Source organism: Agelaius phoeniceus, chromosome 15 (genome assembly GCF_051311805.1).
Source record: "Agelaius phoeniceus isolate bAgePho1 chromosome 15, bAgePho1.hap1, whole genome shotgun sequence".
Taxonomy (NCBI): domain Eukaryota; kingdom Metazoa; phylum Chordata; class Aves; order Passeriformes; family Icteridae; genus Agelaius; species Agelaius phoeniceus.
Genome location: NC_135279.1, coordinates 2764080 through 2782440, shown reverse-complemented (window position 1 = coordinate 2782440; position 18361 = coordinate 2764080). Strand labels below are relative to the sequence as shown.

General features: G+C 47.4%; 1 protein-coding gene across 1 annotated transcript in view; it reads right to left on the bottom strand.

Annotated features, from left to right (window-relative positions):
* NSG2 (neuronal vesicle trafficking associated 2) overlaps nt 1-16278 on the bottom strand; it is a 32072-nt gene extending 15794 nt beyond the window's left edge. Inside the window, exons 1-3 of the mRNA XM_054642867.2 lie at nt 16123-16278; nt 15274-15424; nt 2765-2884 (exon numbers count right to left, since the gene is read on the bottom strand). Coding sequence (XP_054498842.1) covers nt 2765-2884; nt 15274-15402 — 249 coding nt within the window. The 5' untranslated portion in view covers nt 15403-15424; nt 16123-16278. The remainder of the gene's footprint in view (nt 1-2764; nt 2885-15273; nt 15425-16122) is intronic.
* Nucleotides 16279-18361: the final 2083 nt, after the last annotated feature.

Below are 18361 nucleotides of genomic sequence, written 5' to 3'. Positions count from 1 at the left end.
AGCTGGAGAGAATCATAATCTCATCTATTAGGGGATGTGACAAGAGGCAGGAGCTAGCTCAGATTCCTGGAAGAGCTGGTGTGAAATAAGAGCCGTTGCCTAGGGACAGTCTCTTCTTTATGATAATTAAAGAGCTCAGATCTGGGCTATTCTGCATGGATGAAAAATATGCAAGCATAAGCTTAAATTCTGGCTTGGGCTTGTTCATGTGAGAAAGTTGTCTAATAATTCATTAGTTTCTTCAATAAAAGATACCCAAAAGGCAGGGAAAAGGGCATCTGTGGACTTGGCTGGCAGGTTCACGTGGTCTCAAAACTTTTTCCAGATATCTTGATCTTTTGTAGCACAAAACCACAGGATTGCAGCCTCTTTTCCCAGGCAGCCAGGCCCAGGACAGGAGGGAATGGCCTCAGGCTGGGCCAGGGCAGGCTCAGGGTGGGCACAGCAGGAATTTCCCCATGGAAAGGGGGCTCAGGGCAGGCTCAGGGTGGGCACAGCAGGAATTTCCCCATGGAAAGGGGGCTCAGGGCAGGCTCAGGGTGGCACCAGCAGGAATTTCCCCATGGAAAGGGGGCTGAGGCACTGGAACTGCCCAGGGAGGGTCTGGATCCCCATCCCTGGAGTGTCCAAGGAAGGGCTGGAGGTGGCACTCGGGGCTCTGGGCTGGGGACAGGGTGGGGATGGGGTCACAGCTTGGGCTCCATGGTCTTGGAGGGCTTTTCCACCCTCAAAAGGACAAAAGAGAATATGATGATCACAGTTACATAATCTTTTTTAAAGCTTTTAAAAACGTAGCCAAAATGAGATCATAGAAGTTAAGTATTTACTGTGATTTGCTCTTACAAAAAAACAAATGTAAGATGATTTCATCAGTAGCAGATAATAGGGCAGCTTATAACCAGAGGGCAGGGTTTTTAATAACTTCACTAAAAATATGCACTGAGACAAAAATGTGGTGCAATAAAAAGTACAAAAGGTAATAAATATTAGCTATTATCTCAGCTCATTTTGTCAGGAAATAATACTACAAATTTAATGGGATACATGGAAGCCTTATGAAAAGCAGGCAGAGAGAGGCTTAGAGCCTTATCCAGCATTAGAGCAGAGGCTGCCTGATGGATAAGTTGACATTGAAGAGCAGAGAATGAAAATGGTATGGATTTGAGGGAAAGGAAATAGCTCAAAAATGAAACTGTGATGCTGCCAGGCTCTATAGGAAGAGGCCCAACTCCCACTTCTGCCAGGGCTCCCAGCTGAAGCTGTGAAATGAGAAAACTGCACCAAAAACAGGATGGGAAGAGGAAAAATCCATCAAAGGAGAGGTTTGAATGCAACAGCAAGTTGGGAATTTGAATGGGAAAAACAAGATACTCAGTAGAAGGAGCAGATGAAATGGGACTTATCCATGAGCTATAGGTGTGCAAGGAGGAGATGTTCTTGAGTGTTTTTTTTTAAATAACAAAGCCAGATCTTTCCTGGCTTTACTCTGCCTTTCACACCCTTCAGGGCTGCAGGATTGAGAGTTAAATACCCAGTGAGGCACCAGAATTTACAACAGCAACAAGGCCATTTACTGCAGGTTAAAGCCAACCCATCGGTGCAGGAGACTCTCAATTTATTGTTGGTTTTCAGGCACATCGTGCCCAGTTCTGATTTATGTGGGACACTGGAAATGTTTCCAAGACTGGGATTTAACCGTGGTTAATTCACTTTACTCTGGTACAATAAAGAGTTACTATTGGTGGTAAATAGTTACTACACACCAGAAGCTCGGGGAAGAATTCAGTAAGTACCAACAGGAGGTAAGAAATTTTAGATCAAATTGTGATGTTCATGGAAAAATAAAACAGCCAAGAACCATAAACATTTATTCCCACAACTCTTAAGAGTAAATGATGATGTGGAGGGAGCAGGAATGTCACTGGGCACTGCCCACTTTCTCTGTTTTCTACTCCAAATCATTGATGTTTCCTCTGACTTTGAAAATGAGCAATCAGATCTCCCATTTCTACCCCTGCCATGCTCTGTGGTCTAGAAAAAGCACCAGGTCTTCCCAGTGCAAAGGGAGGGAAAACTGGCAGCTACACATTTGGAGTCTAATTTTAGGAGGAACTGAGCCATTCTAATGTGCTGCAGTCAACAGGAACCGACAGCACTCAATAATTCATGAGTTTCTTTCCATGTTTGAGTAGAGCCTGTTGAAAATTTCCCAAGGAAACATTTTCCATCAGAAAATTCCAATTCCTGTGCAGCAAAACTGCTTACAGGACAGGATATGCTTGGATTCTTCTCTAATACCTTTTTTCCTATGCATCTTGAAGTAGTTTTTAATCTGTGGTAATATAATAATGATAACAAAGTATTTTAAATATGAAAAGGGTTGACTGGCTAGGAGACAAAAGGAATTTTAAAATGCTAAACAAAATGTTTCAACCAATCTTCACTTAGATTTTTAAAAATTATTTTTAAACACCAGTTTTTGGGAAGAAAAAGGATTCAAACTTGGTTTATTTTCAGTTTGGGCTGGAATATATTTTCATCATTTTCTTGGGAAAGAAAAGCATTTTCTACTTGAGATGTAACTAAGAAGGTATTTTCATGCCTGTCCTAAAAAAAACTCCTTACACTCATGCAGATAAACCTCTCTTTGACCCTGGTGATGAGTGAAGTGTTAAATTTGTTATGTCTTTCCTGTCACTTTGATTCAGTTATTTTAAAACGAATGGAATTTGCATCAGAAGGCAGCAGAACAACCATTTCTTACCTTTAGTCTTTCTGTTACCCCATCAGTGAAACTGACTGTGAATTCAGCAATTTTGGGCACTCTGAGTTTTCCTTTGTTCTTCTGCTCAGGCTGATATTCTGTTCTTGTTTTCACAATTACCTGGAAAATAACAACACTTTTGAGGCTTCTGCCCACAGCAGAGACTTCTGAGTTGTTATCAAAGCTTTTCCATCTAAACCATCCCTTGGACCTACACAAGCACCATAAATGAACACAAGCCATCACCCCCTCAGGAATAAGAGAGGCAGATAAATCAGCAGATACACAGAACTAGGACAGTGAGCTTATCACACTGAGCCTTAAAATAGCTGACAGCAAAATGTTTGACACCCACTTTTGTTTAGGAGTATTTAATTTTTATATCCTGCTCAACAGGCAGAAGAACTGCCCATCCTAAAGAAGAGCCTCACTAATTAAAAGCTCTGTCCAAACAAGTTGTGCTGAAGCCAATTTAAATTTAGGCCATTTGGAGTCTCATTCATTCAGGCTCCAGATGATCAATATTTATCTTGTATTATCACCTTGGCTTTTCCCCTAAGATGTGTGTCTGATTAATCCAGGTCCTACTAATCTTATAAAATGAGGTGCTTTACACCAGTGCAGAAGACCCTTCCACTTTCTGGCTCTCCCTTCTGAGCTGCAGCCTGGTGGAAATGAGAAACTCCAGGAGTGGAGGCTGCTCCAGAAGAGAGTGACAAGAGTGATCCTAAAGCTCTTAGTTAGAAACAAAACCATGGAGAAGGATTGGGGCAGATTAAGTGAAGCACAAGGTTGAGTTCCCAGCTAATCAAGGACTTATTTCCAAATGGAGACAGCAAAGTCTGCTTTGGACCAAAGAGAACCCCAGGTATTTAATCCTCCTGCATTTAATGCATGTGGAAATCAGAGGGAGAGAAAAGCACTGAGGAGTCCTAAGCCAATTTTCTGGATTCAAATGCAAATCATTAAAGACTGATGAATATTTACATCCTCCAGCGAATCCCTCTCAATAGTATTTATTACAGGAGCATTTGCAATATTAATATTTGGTGAGAAGAAGGGATAAAAAGCCACACAAATGTGTTTCTGTGAGCAGCTGGGAGCTCAGGATTTGTGATGACACAATGTTAGAGTTCTAGATACTAAAAATTTTAAACTTTCTGTACTGACAGACTCTGACTCCCAAGAGAACCTTACATTTAACCTGAGGGCGTTAAAAAAACTTCCAAAATTGATTGATAACACTAAGATTACAAGTGTGTACTTAATTAGAAATGTGTAATATCACAAGGTTAAAAATGTAGAATTTGAAGCTTTAGAATATAGTAATATAAATTGTTAAAAATAGGTTAGAAACGTGTGTAAAATAGTTGATAGATTGTTAACATATATGAAACAAGATAGAAATTTTAGGGTGGAGGCAAGTTGTTCTTCTTTACCTTCTTCCTTCTTCTTCATAAGTTTAAATAATATTTTGTAATTAGACAGAAAAGTCTGCACTGTGGACTTCAAGTAATTAGTTACTGAGTTAAAAGAAAAAATAATTTAAATGTCATTTCTTAATTAGATCGTTTAGCCTTAAAAAACCTTGTAACAAAAACCAGTTAAACCATTTAATACCTTATTAATGAAAAACTGTAACAACACAACACAGAAGAGGGGAAATGACCAACAGGGACAAGCTTGGGCAGGTTTGGGGTGAATCCTGACCCTGCTCTGAACCCACTGTTGGATCAAACCCCATTTTGCCCACCCTGCCCAGCACATTGTGGGCAAAATGAAGCAGAGCTCCCTCTGCAGCCAAGGCAAAGTGGCCCAGGTCAGCTCTGAGCTGCAAACAAGCCATGACCTCATTTTCTCCCTCCAAAGGAGGGAAATGCACCCAGTGCAGCTGGCCAGCCTTCATTCTGCTCCCTTCTGTACACCCAGGACAGAAAATGACGGAGCATCAGCCAGCAGCACCTGCCAGCCAGGGTTTAGGAATTGCTCTCTTTCTGTTTTCAGACAATATCCAATTCTCCCAAATTCATGCTCCCTGCTTGATATAAATCTTAGCAGCAGACGATTTTTAAAATTTATATGAGAGCTTTTCCACAAATTGTAACACTGAGTCTTAATGAACGGCAGAACATAAGAAAAAAATAAAATTAAAACTTTCATTGTTTCTAGCTATAATTTAATTGTCTTCATCATCAACACCAATTTTGTTATGGCTCTTTTTTAATTGTTCCATTTCTCCAATAAGCAGGAAAGTTTGAATAATGCTGTCTGCAGGGATACAGAGTCTGAAAACGAACCCACACAGCCCTTCCTTCACCAGGCATCAGATTCAGGTCCAGCAGCAATTCTGTCACATCTGGGGATAAATAATCAAGCTCAGGCCCCAGCCAGATCAGAAGGTACTTGAAACACAATTTGCTGACTGTACCAGCAGTGAAATGAGTGTGCACAGAGCCAGTCACCCTGGGCAGTGTTTTGCAAAGGTATCAAAAAGCTTTGGTAGAAGAGGGAAGAAGCACCTTTGCTAAAGGGCTTTTAGCAGGCAGAAGTTAAAAACCTGCTCTCCAGAAGTGTCTTTGTCAGACACCCACTGGAATTACTCAGCAGCAGAAAGGGCAGGCAGTGAAGTCTCCTTTTTAGAGGAGAGCACAGAAATCAAATGACAAAGGTCAAACAGAAAACTGAAAACCTGCAGTGGGGGGCACCATTCAATATAGTGGCAGCAACGATAAAAATGCAATTTTGCTGAGGGCATGGGGTGTACATTGAGGAGAACAGAGCTCCTTCTTGCTCAGTCCCCCACAGGCTAAATAAATCAGCCTGAGCATGGATATGGATTCCACTCTTGCAGAGTTAAAAGTGCAAATTTAGAAAAGGAATAATCAATCTTCTAAAGAAACCTTTCTGCATTTTTAGCCTTTTTTCTTTCTTTCTTTCTTTTTTTTTTTTGCTTGATCCATTTTCATTTTCCAGCCTTCTGATTTGAGTTGGGTGGGAAAGATTTGCCTTCCCCCATTCCCTGCCATCACTCCTTTTCCACCTTCTTTTTCCATTTTGTCAGCGAGAGGAAAAAAAAAAATAAAAAAATAAAATTCCTGGCAGTGGAGCCTTGCAGAAATTCCACCCAAATTGCTGCTGAACGTGGAGTAATAAAAGCTCCTGAGTCGGCAGTCGGGGCGATGCTCAGCGCTCGTTTATCAGCGCCTGCCCCGAGCAGCTGCAGCCAGCCCGGGTCCCACCGCTCCCATGGAACAAGGAACATCCATCTCACTCCAGGACAGCTTTCCTGGCTGAGCTGCTGCCCTGCACTGCAGCCCACAGCACCACAATCATCCCCAGCCCCTCTCCTTGGCTGCTCTCTGCTGGCTTGGAACTGCTCTGGATTGAAATCAGGGAAAGGGAGGGGAAAATTGGGGTCCTGGAGAGAAATTCCATCTCCTTCCCTCCTCTGGGATGTTGGAAAAAAGATGCTCTAAAGGGGAACTTCCAGATGGATTTAGCTCAGGGAATCTCCCTGCAGATTATCTTGCTCCTGTGATCTGTTCTTAAAGTTTTCACACCATTTCCCAGCACCTTCAAGCTGCAGGAACTGAGCTGCTCATTGCTGTGCAGTAAAGGGGACACCAATAAATTACCTGGGACTTTCTTCATCTTACATCCAAAATAAAGCTGTTCAAAGTTGCTTCCTAGATGGGGTTTGCAGATTGTGAGAATATGAGCAGAGAGAAAAGGTTATGGACCAGCAAAAAGTCACATCTAATTTTAGAAACCCTCACTGCAGTCCTTGCAGCTTCCTCCTTAACCAGGTTTGTTTAGAATTTCAGCTAATTAACCACCAATTCAGCAAAGCACTTAAGCATGCAAGTAGTCCTATTAACATCAGCAGGATGAGCTGGATATTTCAAGTTAAGTGTGCATTTAAGGGCTTTGGCCTATGGAGCTGGCTTCAGGCTCCTTCCCACAGCCACTTCCACCTGGATGCTTGGGGATCCTGGGCAATTCTTCATCGATGGCTCAGGGCTCTGCACACAGCATGACCCCAGCATCCCATATTACTCATGGAGGAGTAGGGAAAAAAGACCAAAAAATGAATCTCAGGAATGTGCTGAGTCCCACTTGGTGGCTGAGTCAGGAGTTCACACCAGGGCTGGTTCACTGCTCACAATGCACTGTTTTCTCAGACCTTCACTGAGGAGAGAGAATGGCAGCTCCAGCAGATTCTCCATATAAATGTGACATTTTTGGGATTAGGGGCTAGCAAAGGACGATGGGGTGGGAAGGCAGTCAGACAACCTGTGGAAAAGGGCAGCTCTCTGCAGACCTGTGCCCCTCAGCCATCCCAGGTCACCAATGCAGCAACATTCCCTGTCTGGAAAGGTTTTGACATTCTGTTCTCTTCCTTGGATCTTCTGGTTCCTCATTCCAGTCCCTCAAACACTTCTGAAGAGCTCAGAGCAGCCTGCAGGGAATGGCCTGGAAATTGTGAAACCCCACCACAACAGGACCACGAGCCACATCCACCACCCCGCTCCACACAAGATGTTTCTAATGATGCTGTTTGCTAATACATTTATTGAGTTCCAAACCTAAATGCTCTTATTATTCCAGGCTTAATGCCAGTGCCATGACTGGGATCAATAGGAAATCTTTCCTCAGCTTTAATGGATGCAGGACCATGCACCCTCTCTGTAGCGATGCTTTGGAAAATTATAGGTGTGCTGAGGTGAGAAACAACAGATGAGAGTCTGCCTACACCAGCAGGAAATCCATCATCCACAACCTTGAGAAGGTAAACAGTGGGAGAGTGCTGGGAAATCCAGGGATTTGGGCTGCTGAAAGGGAAAAGAAAGCAAGCTTCTAACCAAGTGGGCTATATTAAAAGCATTTGCTGCGAGGAGGAAGGAGCAGAGTAGATGTGAAATGTGACAAATTGAAAAATATCCCATTAAGCATGGAACCTTGAAAAGGATTTTCCAGCAAAGGGATGAAGTAAGTGTTTCAGAAAATGAACTGATATGAATTCTGAGCCTTGTCTCCAACTGGCTAAATGTAACATCATTTATTGCCACTTTATATTTGCATTTGAGCTCTATGGTTTTCCCTGAAGAAATGAGTAATAATATTTAACATAACTGGCATTGTGAAAACTTTAAATTATTCATTTGGAAAAGGACATGCAGCCCTGCTGTAATTCCCACTCCACTGCCTCAGTGCATGTAATATATTGTGGTTCAGGTGCTGCAAAGCGCAAACCATAAAAATTTAAAATATGACTTCCTGGGATTATTAATAATGAAGAGTCTCTCAGTCAGAGGAGCTGTCAGATTGACAGAAGTGATAAACAAAATGTGTTGCTGCTACCAAGGAGAAAGGTTCCCTCCAAGTTCAAAGCTGGACTTTGTAGTCCCACAAAATGGTTGTAACACCCCCACCCGTTTCCAGGCGGATTCGTCAGGCTCACTTTTAAATGAAAATGAGACTCAGCTTCCTTCCCTTCCACATCTTTCTCCACTCCTTGCAGAAACAGAAGGGGAAATATCAACTTCTCACTGGCACCAATGTCATGGTTTCCTTTGTTACCCAACAAAGCTCCAGCAGCTGAGCAGGACCTCAGGGCGCAGCAGGGACCAGGTGACAGCAAAAGGTGTCCCCAGCCTAAAGCTGGCACTAAACCTGCTGGGACTGGGGCAGGTTCATCCCCTGTGTGCTCCAAGCCAAGCAGTGGCCAGAACCCAGCACCTGCACACACGATTCTCCAGCCTAATCCTCACCCAGAGCCAGCTCCAAAGAGCAAATGAGATGTGCACATTGCCAACAGCAGCTGAAGTTAAAATACTTAGCACTAAAAGAATAGAGGAAAGGAGATGGGAAAATCATGTTCCAGGGCTTAAAACAATCTCTGGCAGGCTTAGGATGAAACATTGATAGGCAGGAGCAGCTCCCTGCAGCATCTCCTGCACCTCCTCCTGACTGTTGCCCTGGCTACTGCCAGAAAATGGATAAAGTAGACAGATCTCAGATTACCTGGCAATCCCCATGCTGCAGATTCCCAGATTTTTGGAGAATTAGGTCTTTAAAGCTTCCTGAAATGATTATGGCTATGACCCATCCTACAGGAATGGCAGCTTTGCTTCCAAATCAACAGGATGGACACATCTCAGCAGGCAGGCTTCCCAAAGGCTGATGTTAAAATTGGCATTTGGGATGTAGGTAATGGCATCCTAGTCATTATTTAAATACATAAAGTGCCTGAAATATCAAGCAACAAAGTAAAAATAAAAAAAAAAAAGTAAGAAAAAGATGCCTTGGATCAAATCCATAGTCCCTGGAGAAAGCCAGGGTCAGTACTCTGCTATTTTTTTACCCCTATCAGCTCATCTAATGGGTGTTGTGCTGGAAATGAGTTTCACAGAGGGTGGTAGGAAAAAAGTGCTCTCCTGACTCAGTGCCAGGAGGATATTCCAGGCATAAGGAACATTGCAAAAGGACAAAGACAGCAAATGTAATCAGCCCTGGCATCACCAGTGACAGGCAGCACAGAATGCAAAGGCTGCACTGGGAGCTGAAAGCAGCTGAGAAGGGCAAGGCACAGCCCCACAAACAAAAGTGGCTCAGAATTTATTCAGCCAAGTCCCCCTACAAATCCCTGCGTGCCCATAACCATCAGGAACGCACAGGATTTCAGTAGGTTCATCCAGGAGAGGGTTTAGCAAAGCAGTCAAAAGAATCAATCACAAATTGGCCAGGCTGAATTAGCAGAGCTCCACTGATTTCCCTTCAGCTGCCCTGATTTACAGCAGCCAAGATTCCTGCCCAGTTCTCTTTTCCAGACCAGTAAGGAACTGGTATGGGGGGGTTCCTTTGACAACCTTGCTGAAGTCACTTCCACCCTCAGCAGTGAGCTTTCATGGTAGAAAAAAGAACAGGCTCAGCCAAGCCTCCATAGCCCAGGAGCCATTCCTGAGTCCATCCCTGCTGTTTCTGCAGGATGCAGCTCCAGGAATTGCAGTGCAGACTCAAGAGAGGTAATGGAGCTCACAAACCCGGGCAGCTTTCAAGCCCCTAATTCAGGCACTGATGGCAGAGCAGTTAAGGAGGGAGATTTCTGCCCAGGCCACACAGATTCTGGGATGTTCAGGGTGAAGCTCTGCTGCAGCAGCACATTCCCTGAATGATGGGAGGCTGCTAGAAGCTGCCCCAGCACCCTGTGAGCACCCTGTGAACGGCCCTAGTGCAGGTGTTGGTGTGTGAGAGGAAGGCCAGCACAGAGTGACATCCAAACAGGAGCAGGAGCTGCCAAGGACGTGAGCAGGGCTGTGCAAATCCTGCAAACAACACCAAGGAGGTTCCCCAAATGCTGCTCTGCCCGAGTGGGATGCTGCAAGGATTTATTACAGCCTAATGAGCACGGGTTCTATATACACATCCAGAGGACAAAGGAATTTGCACAGTGTAGGAGGGGAGCATGAGAAGAAGGCTCAGACTTTGCTATTTATGGGGATGAGGCAGAGTATCCCAAGTGGAGAGAGGAAAGGATGGGGAAAGGCAAGACAGCCTGTTCCTTTTTATTTGTTATTCCCTTTCTTTGTTTTATCCTTGTTTTCTCTCCCTTTGCATCCTCCTCCTCCCTCCCCCTGCCTCATCACTATCCCTGCCCCATCCCTCCTTTTGTTGCATCCCACCAGCCCCAGCAGCAGAGGAGCAGCCTCTCCCCGGCTCCTGCAGAGCTCCCACAGCTTCCCAGGAATGCTCAGCCGGGAATGCTGGGCTGCCTGCAGCCCCAGCAGGAGCAGCAGCCCCCAAAGCAGCCCCTGCAGGCTGCACAGAGGGCAGGCTGACACTGCTACCCAGCACTGAGCTGCCAGCAGTCCCCGAGGTACAGGAGCACTCATCCAGCTACTCTGAATTATTCCTGCTCAGCTGGCCAGGAGCAAACGTTATTTTCTGTTAAACCAACAGGGACAGGCTGTGAACGCCAGGGACCCTCCTGATGTCCAGGAACTCTGTGTAAATGAATGGCCTCAGCCACTCAGAGAGGGATGTGGCCAGGGGCAGGAACAGAGGGTGGGGAAAGCATTTGAAGAGAGCTGTTACATCTTTTTTTTTTTTTTTTTTGCTTTCCTGGGCTTGTGGCAGGAATTTGCCACTAGAGAAATTAATTCTCGAGCTTCCTGATGCATTCAAAATAAAGAACAATGGACCACATGATAAGCCTTCTGCAGCCTTCATCACAAAAGAGGTGTGGATGTTTTTTACAGCCTGACAAGAGCTTTCATGCACTTTTGTGTTATGTAAAATTAGGATTTTACTGCCAGAGCAGAGGCATTTCCTGATGGATTACACTGAAGAGCCAAGAGACCAAGGGGTCCCCAGTTGTTGGTTTCATTTCACATTTCAGTGAACAGAATGGTCCCTGAAAAGCTGCACATCTTTCAGCATTATCATTGCCAGGATACAATCACAGCTGAAGCTGTTTGTCTATGCCTTGGAAAACAAGGCAACAGCTCCTCTTTTTCCCTTTGGTCCTAAAAGATAAAAGACTTCTGGGGTTTTTTTGTTTCATTTTTTTGGTTTTTTTTTTTTTTTTTTGCTTTTTGAATCAGAAGAAATGAAATTCAGAGACATAAAAAGCCAGGTCAAGGGCTTTTCATTGTTGATGGGGCTATTATTAGTGTTACATGGATGGATCTCTCCAAAAAGGCCATGCAAAAATGATTTAGGAGCACCTGATTTGCCTTCTGCTCCAACAGGGGGCAAGGGAAATGCTTGAAGGTTGTCAATAAAATATAAATGCACAGCAGGCTTAGCACCTAAGGGAGACAATTCCTGCCCTGGGTCCCGTTTATCTCCCTGCAGCCACACAAGTGCTGACAGAAGGATGAGAATGCTGATGCTGCAGGAGGAGCAGCACAAGGAGGGGACATCCTGCTTTGGTGGGAGAAGGAAGAAGACATTCCAGTGGCAATTTTAAAAAAGAAAGGCTGCCAAACTGAAGCCTCCTGAAATCCTGCCTGCATTTTTCCAACAGCAGCAAGGTAGAAGTCAGAGGGAGCTGCTAAGCTCTCAGTGCTTTGGAGAACAAGCCTGTTAGGAAAGCACCCCCAAAAGGACAGACAGGAAATTTAAGCACACCTTGAAGAGTTTTCCTTTCTCACCCCCAATATGATTTCTTCAAAGAACTATCTGAAAAGAGCTGGACTTCAGGCTTTACATCACATCAGAAAAAGCCTCATTTTTTAATTCTATCTCCATATCCTTTCTGTGACAGAGAAACCAGAAACAAAAAACACTTGGCAAGAGATGATGGAAGCTCTGGTGAAACACCTACAGAGGTTAATGCTGAGAGTCACTCTGAGTGACTCTCAAAGTGATTCAGCTACAAAAATGTCCTTAAGATAAAGACAAAAATCGAGAATTGAAGGTTCTTAAACCACAATTTTCAGTCTGTAGATTCCACAGGCTTTGTGGGTTGCTTTTAGGGATCCAACAAACAACAGGTTTGATGTTCTTCCTACCTTGCATGCAGGTATCTAAGACTCAACTGAAACAAAAAACCTATAAAGGAACAGAACGTGCAAATACACACCAGGTGAAGGCATTATTGTAGAGACAGCAGCTGGGCTGTCCAGCACAAGCCTTGTACACTCTTGGATCACTCTCCAAAGCTGTTACTACTCCTCCTCTAGACAGAGCCCTGAGCTGCACCCAAACCTCCCTGCCCTGGCTTTGACGCACCCTGGATTGCCCTGACCCCAGGGTTGGATGCAGGTCAAAACCTCAGAGTTTCCTAAATGAAGATCCTTTCTGACAGCGAAGAGAAGCCCAGAAAGGGGAAGGAATACTCAGCAGGGTTGGATTTTTTGAATGTTTCACTTAGAGGGGCTGCCAGGACAATGCACGCTGGGAGTGCCGAGGATGCGAGGCTGGAGATCGCAGGAAAGCCCCGAGGCTCGAGAGCCCCGCGGAGCTGTCCCTCATGGGGGACACCAGATCTGTCCCCCCACAGGTGACACCGGAACTGCCCTCATGGGGGACACCAGATCTGTCCCCCCACAGGTGACGCCGGAACTATCCCTCATGGGGGACACTGGAACTGTCCCTCACAGGGGACACCAGAACTGTCCCTCATGGGGGACACCGGATCTGTCCCTCACAGGTGACACCAGAACTGTCCCTCATGGGGGACACTGGAACTGTCCCTCATGGGGGACACTGGAACTGTCCCCCACAGGGGACACCAGAACTGTCCCTCACGGGGGACACTGGAACTGTCCCTTGCAGGGCACACCGGAGCTGTCCCTCACAGGGGACACGGAGCTGTCCCTCATAGGGGACACCACAGATGTCCCCCCACAGGGGACACCGCAGCTCGTCAGGCTCTGCTGGCTCCTGCAGCATCCCATGCACCAGGCACAGGAACCCTCAAGATCTCATTCTCCCCGGCTAAAAATCAACTGCTCGGGGAGAAAAGTCAATTTTAGGTGTTTTCTTAACCCAGTCTCTTGACAGCAAGGCAAGTCCAAACAAGAACATACCCTGAAAGACTTGAAGGCCATGTCCACTCCTCCCCAAGGTGACAGCCTGCCTGAATTCAGCAGCAGCTTTGCTTTCTCAGGAACAAAGCTGCAATTTGCCCCTCTCACTTAACCTCTGCCCAAGCGTTTCACCTGAGGCTCAGCTCCTTATTAGCAGCTCTTTAAACAGCCCCTCTGCCCCGGGGTGAACTCACCCCACCAGAACCCCTTCTACAGAGAGCAAAGGAAACAGGTGGTGAATTATTTTGCTTTTATCATAAATAACCTCTCCTCCTGGTGAAGGGATTTCCAGCCTGTTAACTGCGGGCCTGCTGCACGGAGGAGATGAACCACAGCCTGCAGAAATCAATAGCTCTGACTCTAATGAGTTCTGAATCACGCTCAGCACGCCCGGAGATACAGCCCACACTTCCAGCAAAGAAAAATATGGATGTTGGTAGATGCATTGGCAGTAATATATGCTAATGAAGGTAATGTAACCTAACAACACGTGAATTATTGATGTGGGCATGTTTAAACAGAAAAATCAGCAAGGAATCACACCACACTGATCCACACCAGTGTTTGCTCACCAACAGGCAACTGGAACACACTCTTACCACTCGATCAGCTTGGAAAGATCTTTGTCGGGTAATCCATGTCTCACCTGCTCCACAAGTCATTTAAGTTCCACATTGCCATGTGACACTGGGTGAGCTCAACGAGCCCTTTGCATTGGCATCAAAGGAGCGACTTTTACACACCTACGGTTCCCCGAAACTTTTCAGACATTTATGACAAATCATATTGCTTCGCCCGGATTATTTTGCTTAATCTCATTTATCAGAGTCACAGAGCAGGGCTGGCTTAGCCTCTGTTTCACAGCAATTCACAGAAGTCCAACTCTCCCGAACGCAGCCAAGTTGCTCCTGATTGCCACGAGGCACGTGGAGAATGGGACCAGTTCCTTTGTCTGGCACAGCTCTGGCTCCCAGGATGTCAAGGCAGTTGAGTCAGCTCTATCCTAAAATAAACACGGTTTGTCTACCTAGACAGGTTTATCACATCCATCACCGTGTTTTCCTAATGTATTTAGGGAAAATTCATTTTGTACCACGGTAAAAGCAGGATATATGCTCAATAACCATCAGTGTTAATTTTGCTGTTATTCCATTATCCTGCAAGATCTAATCATTCTGTCTGTACCTTGGGGTGGGCTGGCTCCACCTCTGTGGTATCTGGGAACTACATTGCAGACAGGCTTTGTTTTGGTGAGGGCTGTTGGGGAATACGGATTTTTACAGTCTCATCATGTCCTCACCAGGTTATACTGATATGCATCATCCCCACGGGGATGTAGACAAAAGATTTCCTAGTTCACGCTGCGGCCAAAAAATCCCAACACAACCCGCAGCCAATCGCACATTCCTGGGGGTTTTAGTGCTGCATTCAGGTGTGAGAGACTTGAGAGGGCAGGGGAGAACAATGTCCCCTGCTCGGGGCCAAACGGGTCCCTGAGCTGTGCCCCAGGAACTCAGCCACTCTCGCCAGAGAAATCAGCATCCTCAGCGCCGAAATCAGCTTTTCAAAGCCACAGAGAAGAAAACGGAGCTTAACCGGCATAATTAAAACAGCTGCTTATTTCGGCAGAGTTATCACATTACCTCCTCTCAAAGCAGGCCATTAATCTTACTGATAATAACAGATTGCACCCTGCTCCTCAGTTTCCCCAGCACTTGCAAGAGAAACACACCAAGCTTTTTTTTCCCCGTTGTATTTAGGAATATTTGGGGTTCTTTTTTGAGGAGGGAGGGCACTGGGGGAACTGCTGCGTGCCTATTTGCCGTGTTTAAACAGATAAACACACAGTGAAAGATAACCCCTGTTTATTTATTGAATAAATGTGCCACAATTCCCATCGCCAGAGCCCAGTGACAAGCCAGGGGCACGTCCGTGTGCACAACCATGCAGGAGCACATTCTGATTTTGTTTTACCTTTTCCGGAGCCGGGAACTGCAGGTGATTTACTTCCAAAGGCGTGATCAAAGGGACTGTCTGAAAACCATCTTCGTTGGATGGTGGTTTGTTGTTCTTGTCGTTCAAATTACTCCCCAGCTTCACCATCCTTGCAGCCGGCTTTCCAGACCTGAAACCGGGGGAGATGAGCAATGTCACCGGGGCAGGGGAAGGCGACAATTCCTGCCTTGCCCTGCTCGCTTTGGGTTCAGGTGCCTGGGTTACAGGGAATGTCACTTCACTACAGCCACCCCACAAACACCCTCTAAACCCCACAAGCGCCTTCTAAACGCCACCAACACCCTCTGAACACCACAAAAAAAACCTTTAAATCCCACAAAAAAGCCTTTAAACCCCTCGCTGTCAGCCCAAACACGGCGGATCCCAAAGCGCCGGGAGAGCCACCGGCACTGGTGGGAATGTCACCAGCACCACCGGGAATGTCACCAGCATCACCGGGAGTGTCACCAGCACCACCGGGAATGTCACCAGCATCACCGGGAGTGTCACCAGCACTACCGGGAATATCACCAGCACCACCGGGAATGTCACCAGCATCACCGGGAGTGTCACCAGCATCACCGGGAGTGTCACCAGCACCGCCACCACCACGGACACGCAGCGGGACACGGGGACACGGCGCGTCTCGCACTGAGCCCTGGAAGGTTTTTGATACCCCTCTCCCATTTTTGCAGCCCCCCCTTGAAGGTTCAGAACCCCCTCCCCTGCACATCCCGGAGCGCTCGGGGGTTCCCCATCCCATCTCCCCGGGAGCGGCAGCGCCGGCGGTCGGGGCGGGGGTTCTGCGGGCACGGCTGCGTTACTTACTGCCAAGCAGGCGGCGAGAGGCGGCGGCGGGGCCGGTGTGGAGCCCGCGGTGTCCGCGGGGGGAGCGGTGCTGAAGGGACAGCGCTGCGCTCGCTGCGGCTCCGCCGGTGACTGAGGCGGGCGGGGCGGCGGCTCCTTCCCCCCCCACCTCCACCGCCCCTCCGCCCTCAGCGCCATGGCCGCGGCCCCGCGCGCCCCCTGGCGGCCGCACCGCGCGCACAGCGCACAGCGCCCCCTGCAGGCCGCGCGCGTGAGGGAGCGGCTGTGCCGCCATGGCCGGGGAGGGGGCACCGGCACCCGCCACACTTCAACGGCGCTGCCCGGGCACGGAGAGCGGCATGGCACTGCCCGGGCACGGAGAGCTCCACGGCACTGCCCGGGCACCGACAGCTCCACGGCACTGCCCGGGCACCGACAGCTCCACGGCACTGCCCGGGCACTGACAGCTCCACGGCACTGCCCGGGCACGGAGAGCTCCACGGCACTGCCCGGGCACCGACAGCTCCACGGCACTGCCCGGGCACTGACAGCTCCACGGCACTGCCCGGGCACGGAGAGCTCCACGGCACTGCCCGGGCACCGACAGCTCCACGGCACTGCCCGGGCACCGGCAGCTCCACGGCACTGCCCGGGCACGGACAGCTCCACGGCGGAGGTGATGCTGGGCGGCTTCACGGCGACAAGAGCCCTGCTGTCACCGTCTGGTCCTTGAGCTCTCTGGCCTTCACAATGGGAGTGTGTTCCATTGTGTGTGGGTGTCACACAATGACATGGGATTGTGGAATGGTTTGGGTTGGAAGGAACCCTAAAGATCACCTGGTTCCCCCCTCTGCCATAGTCAGGGACACCTTCCACTGTCCCAGGTTGCTCTGAGCCCTGTCCAGCCAGGCCTTGGGCACTTCCAGGGATCCAGGAGCAGCCACAGCTGCTCTGGGCATCCTGTGCCAGGGCTTGCCCACCCTCACAGGGAACAATTTCTTCCCAATATCCAATCTAAATTTCCCCTTAGTGTGAAGCCATTCCCCTTGTCCTTCCACTCCAGTTCCTGATGCAGAATCCCTCTCCTTGCAGCCCCTTCAGACACTGGAAGGTGCTCTGGGGTCTCCACACAACCTTCTCCAGGCTGAACATCCCAATTTTCTCACCCTGTCCCCACAGGGAAGGTTTCCCAATCCCTTTTTCAGCTTCCTGGCCCTCAGGCACCCTCCCCTGTGCCCACTCAGTACCTGACAGGAGGCTGGAGCCAGCTGGGGTCAGTCACCTCTCCCAGCCAACAAGGATGAGAGGAAACAGCCTCAGGTTGCACCAAGGCAGGTTGAGATTGGACATTAGAAAGAGATTGGATATTAGGAAGAATTTCTTCACTGAAAGGGTGGCCAGGGAGAGGCTGCTCAGGGCAGCAGTGGAATCAGCATCCCTGGAGGTGTTCAAAAATCGTTTGACAGTTTAACAGACCTGGCAGTGCTGAGTTAATGGCTGGACTCAATGATCTTGGAGGTCTTTTCCAGCCTTAGGGATTCTGTGATTCTCAAATGCTGGCATGGCAGGACAGGACCACAGCCACCATCTCCTGCAGTGGGAGGCTGAGCACTCCTCCTGGAGACACGGGATACTTTGGGATGACTTCAGCCTGATTTGTTTATAAATTTAGAATTTGCCTCCAGAGCTCGAAACTTGGCATTTTTCACGAGACCTAAATATACTCCTTGAAGGCGTGAACTGTTTCCATAATAAAGCCTTTTAGAATTGACTTGTGAAAACTCATTTAAAGCTGTATTTTGGCAGAGTGAGGGGAAGTGCTGACTGCAGTGGTAGAGCTTGTTCACAGTGCAGAGGGAACAGCTGAGAGAAGGGAGTAGAGAAGGGCAGCTAAAACTACCTGGTACTAACATCACCTTACATGGCCCATTAAAGACCCTGTTTCCAACAGTTTCACCAGTTTTTCATGCTTGGGTTGGAATTTTCTCTATCACATTTCTGGATCAGGCCAAACTTCTACAGTAAATTTCACCCAAGAGGTTTTTTTCTGGGTTCTACAAATACAACTTAACCTTGAACAACTTTTGCTTGGAGTGTTACAAATTTTTGGCGGGTAGTTTTTTGATGTTCTCAGAATATCTGGGGGAAAAAAATGATTCACATGAGAAGGGAGTTCACATTCAGGAAATTCAGGAATAATTTCTTAAGCAAGGATCCCCTTAGATTTGATCCATCAGAGGTGTGTTCAGCTCAAGACTGA